The 8,229-nt window shown below is 36.8% G+C and overlaps 1 protein-coding gene across 1 annotated transcript; it reads left to right on the top strand.

The window, feature by feature from the left end:
* Positions 1-3,256: 3,256 nt before the first annotated feature.
* On the top strand, positions 3,257-4,110 carry LOC130101178 (putative N-acetylated-alpha-linked acidic dipeptidase). The gene is made up of 3 exons (XM_056266765.1): positions 3,257-3,361; positions 3,460-3,550; positions 3,667-4,110. Exons 1-3 carry the CDS (start codon positions 3,312-3,314, stop codon positions 4,108-4,110), a joined length of 585 nt encoding a protein of 194 aa, XP_056122740.1. The 5' UTR covers positions 3,257-3,311.
* Positions 4,111-8,229: the final 4,119 nt, after the last annotated feature.

Genomic DNA, 8,229 nt, shown 5'->3' with positions numbered 1-8,229 from the left:
TAGTGTAACTAGGTTCACATAATCAGTTACAGTAGTATATCTACTTCTCTGTGTCATATTCTGATTTTTTGTACAGATAATGAGTTAATAGCTGCTGTCTTACATGTTTGACAATTTCATATTTGAGTCTGATACTGGCTTGCCACTTCTGTTTTACTATTTCATATTTGAGTCTGATACTGGCTTGCTACTCTGGTTGCTCTTAGCTTTGCTGCTTTTATTTGTGTTTTATGTGTTGTTATGCAGGTATTATTTTCATATGATTTAGGCTATCTGGTTGTTCTTTAAAGCACTTTGGTCAGGCAAGTGGCTGTTGTAAATTGGCTATATAAATGAAGTGAACTTGAACTTGATGTTTGACTATTTGTCTGACTAGTGTAACGGTGACACTTTACAATACGGGTGTCCTAATAAGCATTAATTCATACTTAACTAATGCACAGATAATCATGATTTAATGTATGACTCATAAAGAACTAAAAAAAGAAGTGTGAAGTCCGCACACTGAAAAGGCTGCTCCAAAGAATTTATTAGCAAGGCTTATAAATTCTTTGGAGCAGCCTTTTCAGTGTGCGGACTTCACACTTCTTTTTTTGTTTGTATTACTCAGTTGTCCTGCACCTGCGCCCAATCTGGGTGTTTGGGATGTGCACACCAGTTGTGTATTTTTTGATTCTTCATAAAGAACTAAACCATTAATTAATTATTACTGCATCAGCAACTAATAAAGAGTCTATATGATTAATAGATTAAGTAATACATGAATTGCTATTAATTAAACGTCTCATCATGTATTAATTCCTTAATAACATATTTTATTAACTAATAGTGTAAATTAATGTGTTAATTACCACAATTAGTCAAAGCTTTGCACTTCAACTACCAGTTGTCTGCTTTAATTAATCATTAGCTAATGATTTGCAAAGGTTCATTATGTTATGACTTTACTTGTTGAGGCACATCATTATTAACTAATTGTTAAGTAATATGTCATTATGGTTATGGGTTTTGTCATCCCCACTAAAGGTCTGTGGAGCAGTTGCACATGCAGTGAGTGTAATGTCAGAGAGTGTTTGAAGGATGGGTAAGTTGGGCCGCACACAAATATCAGCACACCAGAATCTGAAATACTGACGCTATTACACCGTGTTTAAACTGTACGAGACCATTACAGCTGTCTACACTGGACATGACAGACCATTGCAAGTCCATTTGTCCTTCATAACAGAAGTAGCGCAAGAGCTCGGAGTACGTCAGAAATAGAGTGGCATCAGTTTACTGTCGGGGTTTTGTTGTGTCGTGTAGCATTGTGTCGCATCCAGTGTTGTATCATTGATTATAATGGGTTCTAGTTTCTTTGTCCGGTCTAGACAGTGTTATGAAATAGCAGATTCTCAGTGTTCTTCCTTTAAATCCTAGAGCTCAAGTTTAACCTGACACACTCCTGTGCCATGAACTGTTGGACGCGGCGGTTCATCTGTCACACACTGGAATCCCGGTTGTAGAAGGCGGGAAATTGAAATCCATAGTGTCGATGTCAAAACCAAAATTACATATTACTTAACAATTAGTAATAGTCATGTGCCTCAACAAGTAAAGTCATAACATAATGATACCTTTGCAAATCATTAGCTAATGATTAATTAAAGCAGGCAACTGGTAGTTAAAGTGCATAGCGTTGACTAATTGTGGTAATTAACACATTAATTTACACTATTAGTTAATAAAATATGTTAAGGAATTAATACATGATGACACGTTTAATTAATAGCAATTCATGTATTACTTAATTTATTAATCATATAGACTCTTTATTAGTTGCTGATGCAGTAATCATTAATTAATGGTTTAGTTCTTCATGAGTTATACATTAACTCATGATTATCTGTGCATTAGTTAAGTATGAATTAATGCTTATTAGTGCACCCGTATTGTAAAGTGTTACTGTGTAACTAGGTTCACATAATCAGTTACAGTAGTAAACTGCATCTTACAGAATATGCATAATTTATTTTGGGGCTGTTGTGGCTTTTTCTTTCCAACAAACATCATCACTGAGTAAGAGACACTCTGAATCCAATTTAATAGTTTATAAAGTATTTATTCTCTTGCAAGAGAGATCCTCGTCACCAATACACATACATGAGTCAGTGAGGAGAGATAAAGAGAAGCAGTGTCTGTCTTTCTTATATCTTGTGTCCTCCAAGGCCTTATTTCTGCCCTCCCCTCACAGGAGAGATATACTTTGTTTTTTTCCTCTATTTCTCCCTGGCCCTGAGAGGTAAATGCCCCCTTAACCCTTTAGGCTATAACGTACAAATGCACTCAAGATGACCCCTTGACCACCTGCTTTTCCTTACCTCCACTGACTCCCAACCACAGTAAATTATCACAAAGCCCCCTCTCACTACAAGTGAGAGAACAAATGAGGCCATCATTAGGAATCACTGAAATTTAAGTAATAATGGAAAATTCCATAACAGGGCTCAGTATTTCTTGGACTTTTTCCCAAAATGCATTGTTTAATTGTTTGGTAATCAAAATATTCTGGATTCTTTATCTTTTTGATCAATATTAATAAATAAATGCACTTTGAGTACAAATTAAGGAATCAATTTATTCTATTTTAAAAGTATTTGTTTCTACCAGTAATCCCCACTACAGCAAGGGCATTTTTCCATGATTACTCCATTAATATGCTTACACACACATGATCATGCACACACATTATCACACATACAGACATACACACTCTCACACATACTCTCTCTCTCTCTCTCTCTCTCTCTCTCTCTCTCTCTCTCTCTCTCTCTCTCTCTCTCTCTCTCTCTCTCTCTCTCTCTCTCTCTCTCTCTCTCTCTCTCTCTCTCTCTCTCTCTCTCTCTCTCTCTCTCTCTCTCTCTCTCTCTCTCTCTCTCTCTCTCTCTCTCTCACACACACACACACACACAGAGTATCTGAACAAGAGACTTAAATTGTAACACATGAGATTAACACTGCTTCTCCAGAACATAGATACACTCATAATGGTGTGTGTGTGTGTGTGTGTGTGTGTGCGTGTGTGCGTAGGTATGTACACACTGAGGGTCGTCTGCACCCCCTCCCTACACACTCTTGTTTATGACATCACCAAGAAGGTGAGAATCAGTTTAGAAAACTTCATTAAGATCTGTTTAATATTTTACTGTTTTATTTTTCTATCAATATTTCTCACTATATAAATGCAAGTGATGTTAATATGTGATAGTGTAAATAAGTGATGTTTCTGAAGGTTTTGAGTCCAGAGGAAGGAGAGGAGGGCATGAGTCTGTATGAGAGCATGGCACAAGCGAGACAACTCCACAGACAGAGACGCACCATGGTCCTGACGTCATCATCATCATCTATAAGACCATCTGATTGATTATAGATATTGGAGATCCATGACATGCATCTCAAATGTGTGTGTTGTCCCTGCAGGATCAGTAAACTGGGCTCTGGAAGTGATTTTGAAGCGTATTTCATCAGATTAGGGATTGCGTCTGGAAGGGCGAGATACACCAAAAACCGGGTGAGTGTGTTTGTGTGCAACACTGTATTTTTGTAAGTCCTGTCAGTGTTTACATCTACGCAAAATAGATTTTAAATTTGCAGCATTTAAATAGTTTTGTACCACCTTTCCCCCAGAAAACCGAGCGCTACAGCAGTTACCCGGTTTACCACAGCGTGTACGAGACCTATGAGATCGTGGAGCGCTTCTACGACCCGAGTTTCCGGCGGCTGGAGGCGGTGTCCCGTGTTCGAGGTGGACTGATCTTCAGTTTGGCTGATTCTCTGATCTTACCTCTGGACTGTACAGAATACGCCTCGTCTCTCAGCAAATACGCTAACAGCATTCACCAGCTAGCGCTGAAGCATCCTGCCGCCATGCAGCAGTTCGGCATCTCATTCGGTACACACACTATCCATCATTTAATATGCAAGATTAGTATGTTCAAATCATGCACTCTAGCCGCGTTTCCACCGGAATTACCCGGAACAATTTGTCCAAGGAACTTTTTTCCCCCCCGGACCTGTTGCTGTCTGTGTGTCCACCGCGGTCTAGAGTACCGTGAGGATCAGGCAAATTAGTTCGGTGACGTAGGACTTTGCACGACTTTACCGCTCCCGTTGGATTTCATCCTCTGAATTTAAGCTTAATAAAGCCTGAACCTCGTCGTCTGTCCATCGGTTGTATTTTTAAAACTTCAGTGTTGATTCAAATAGCAAACAACTGTTACTGCACGGCACGCACCGCAACAGACTTTTAAAAATGGTGGTTGAAATAAAATGCGGCGTGAACTCAACCAATACGCATGTTCAGCGCCCAAAACCAACCCCTAAAGTTCCCTGAGGGGGAAATAGTCAAGTCAAATATATTTACATAGCGCCGCTTTTCACAACAAAGATTGTATCAAAGCTGCTTCACAGTATCAATCAAAACAACTTAACAGTGTTTGTTTATTACTGGAAAAGACATCCAAGTTTGGTAGAGCCGATCACTGGTATGATGGGTCATTTAATTTGAATATCCCTGGGTAAATATTTACCCAGAACTTTATTTAGACCCTGTTCCTGCAGTCGAAACACACCGACTAACACCCAAAGTCCTCAGTTCCTGGGGAAAGTTCCTGCGCTGGAAACACGGCTTCTGAAAAATAAAGGCTCTTTATTGGCAATGAGTTCCATGAAGCAACTTTAACATCCATGTAATCTTTCCATTACACAAAAGATTCTTTTTAGTGGAAACCGTTTCTTAAGATGATTCAAATGTTATTCACAATCAGAAATATATATATTTTTTATATTATGCTTTTTTCCCCATGTTCATCTTTCTTTAGTGTGTAATAATGCTGTTTGGGCCTGGTTGAGTTAGTTAGTAGTGTGTTGAAACTGGTGGTTATGGTAAAGGGCGGGACATTTCCCAAACACACTTGACCAATCACAACACACTGGTCCTCCAGCCGACCAATCAGAGAACAGTGTGCTTTTCAGAAGGAGGGGCTTCACAGAGACAGCAACTAAACAGAGCGTTACTGACAGACTGAGAAAGAGAGGAGCTGCAACAATGGAGAATATGAGAAAAATATTTTATGAACATTCACACATTAAAAACCTATTTTAGTAGAGCCAAAAACAAAACCAAGAATGTGAAAAGGACATGATAAGTCCCCTTTAAGAACTGATCACTGAAAGTTTCTTTGAAGAACCAAAACTGGTTCTTCTGTGCCATCGCTGCAAAAACAGTCTTCGTTTTATTTTAAGGATCTGAGGTGAATTATTACATTTACATTTATTTATTTGGCAGACGCTTTTATCCAAAGCGACTTGCATTGCATTTCAAGCTACACATTTACATTCTTATCAGTTCTTCTGATTATCCATTCTGTTATCCAGCTGTCAGTGTGTGTATAAAGGTCACCCAAACTGATATTCAAACACTCATTAGACGCTTTTAACATTAAGTAAAGCACATAAACAATACCCGAGATATTTTCATCGTCATGTATATATATATAACTTATCATATATAAAACATTAATGTGACAATGGGATTGTTAATAAACAATTTCCAGAAAAGTTCTTCCTAATAAACCACTGTTTTACAAAAATAAAATATAGAGAATGCATGTAATTTGAAAATTAGATTTAGTAAAATCTCCTGAAGAACATTTGAGAGTACAGTACAATATTTAATGTTTACAGTAACATGATAGAGTCTCAAACATTTGATCCACATTAATATTTCATTCTAGTCTATTTCTATCTTCCAATCCATGACAAGCAAACCTAATCCAAGCTAAATTGAGACTTAAACTCAAACTCAGCTGAGAGGAAGCGAATGTGCATGAATATTAAGGCTGTAAATCATCAGAAACAACATGGAATGATAAAACAACAAAAAGGCAACAACGAGTATATTTGCTTGTGTAAATGTTGACAGCACTAACATAAGAGGAAATATCATAAGTATAGACATAACTTTTTACTTAAATTTTGTTAGATATTTTGATGCGCATTCTTTGGACCCGGCTTAAACCTCGACAGTAAAGCTAGAAGTACTGGACCAAATCTGTTATTGCCATATCGAAATTTTGGAAAGACTTAATATGCCATATTGAATCTGACACCAATGAAAACAAGGCTGTGAGAGATATTAAACTAATTGTTCACCCAATGAAATTAGAATTTCAATAAATTAAGTGAATAAAATATGCAGGGGGGACAAAAAGAAAAAATGATGCTTCATTGATGTTATATTAGAATTACCGTAATTATGAGTTCCTGATTATTAAAACCAAATGGTAACATTACTTGTTGACTGTTGACTGTAATGTCATACAAAAATACCCAAAATTGCAGCAGCTCCAAGAGATATAGTTAGTTAGGTATTTGGATCCATTAGTTTGATATTTACTATATTTTGATAAAGTTTTAATATTATTATAATATTAATATAAAGATGGTGTAAATGTACTTCTATCCCTCACAGCTTCATTTTCATTCACATCTAAACTGATTAGAGTGTAAAGCAAGAACAGTCATGATGTGCTGACTGAAAATGAAATATAAACATTACAATTTTTTACTTATTTTATTTCAGTAATTTCTGCAACATTTTTGTTTAATTTGAAGTACTAAAATATCAAACTAAAACTGAAATAAAAAGTAAACTAATAAAAAAAATCCAAAACTAACAAAAACATTCCTACAAAATTAACTCAAATTAAAATTCAAAATATATAAAAATAAAAGCTAGCTCAAGATATGAATAAATCAATAATGTTATCTCAAAGACACTAAATGTGTTTTAACGCAGATAAACGTTTCTTTTCTTCTGAAGCAGCATGCGTATTTAGACACCATCCAACACAAAAACACATTTATTTGCGTGTAAGATGTTCTGCTGAGATCTGAGAATGAGACACTTACCGCAATACTAAGAGAATCCGAGAAGTCTGTTGTGCGTCTCTTACAACACGACCAACCCTGAAGAAAGCAAGAGATAAAGAAAGAAAGAGGGTTTGTTGGAATGTCTTTTAAAGGAAAAACATGCATTATTGCACCCAGAACAATACAAAAACATTTCTCAGAAGAATGACATCAATAAGTACCAGTAAACAGTAAAAAATAAAAGCGATGTGCACTTAAGTTGCAATTCTGCAATACGGGCACTATAGCCACGTTTACAGCTGGTGTTAAGATGCATTTTGGTCACAAGTGGACAACACTAAATACACGTGTAAACGGGGTTTTGAGCTTGTTCACTTTCGATCACTTCTAGAGGTAGTTGAAAACGCATTTAACCGGATTGCTTTCGTAGTGTAAACATCCATGTGGTCAAATGTGAAAGATCTGAAAAAGCCAATATATTTCCCCCGCCTATAGACCCTCACCTCAAAGACATCAGGACAGAAGTGGTTTAAAGAGGACAAAAGTGACGGATTAAAACATCAGGTGTAAACGGGTGTGTGTCTCCCTCATCCACTTATGATCCGATCGACCAAAACACATCTTAATACCAGATGTAAACAGGGCCTAGAATGAAAAGAATAAATACTTAATATATCCACGATCTTCAGACACTCACCTTCAGAGCATCATGAAACACAGGAACTCCAGGATGGTTCGTACACGCATCTGCAAAACTCATCAGTCATGAAACTCTAGAGGGCGCAGGCTGATGGTCTTTTACATGCAATCTGCAAGCAATCACATCACTACTGCATGGCACAAGCTGATTGGCCTCTGCTGATCCTGCAGCCGATGAGATCGCTTGCTCAACATTTAAAAGTCTGGTTGTTTGTTTGCTGTAAGCTGGTCCTGAAGTTCCTCTGAACCCCTCCTCCTCCCCAGCTCCACCTGTCTAGATCTGCTACAGGATTTATGTATATTATTTATGCAGAAAGAGCATATCTTACATGATCTGTGTATCTATTAGCAGTAGCGAGTCCATACTTGCTCTGTAACAGTAATAATCAACAGCAGTGTAGCAGATCTAATCCACCAAGACCAAATACATTAACATTACCATAATTACATGCTAAAACTATCCAAGAGTTGTCATGATTGAAATTATTTAACACTTTTAAACACTTAATAATGTTACACGTGATTCTATTCAATCAATTATTTTAACGTTTGTAAATGATATAATCATTATTAGTGGCAGTGGTAGCCTAAATTATTGGTAATACATTTTTTACATTA

This window comes from Rhinichthys klamathensis, unplaced genomic scaffold (genome assembly GCF_029890125.1).
Source record: "Rhinichthys klamathensis goyatoka isolate OS25496 unplaced genomic scaffold, OSU_Roscu_1.1 h1tg000253l_1, whole genome shotgun sequence".
Lineage (NCBI taxonomy): Eukaryota > Metazoa > Chordata > Actinopteri > Cypriniformes > Leuciscidae > Rhinichthys > Rhinichthys klamathensis.
This window is presented reverse-complemented; position numbering and strand designations above follow the sequence as displayed.

Excerpts from the sequence above, each read along its gene's own strand:
- LOC130101178 (XM_056266765.1), top strand. The coding sequence starts at position 3,312 with ATGAGAGCATGGCACAAGCGAGACAACTCCACAGACAGAGACGCACCA. Across the intron at positions 3,362-3,459 it reads ACAGACAGAGACGCACCATG|GATCAGTAAACTGGGCTCTG; the intron begins GTCCTGACGTCA and ends TTGTCCCTGCAG. Across the intron at positions 3,551-3,666 it reads CGAGATACACCAAAAACCGG|AAAACCGAGCGCTACAGCAG; the intron begins GTGAGTGTGTTT and ends CCTTTCCCCCAG.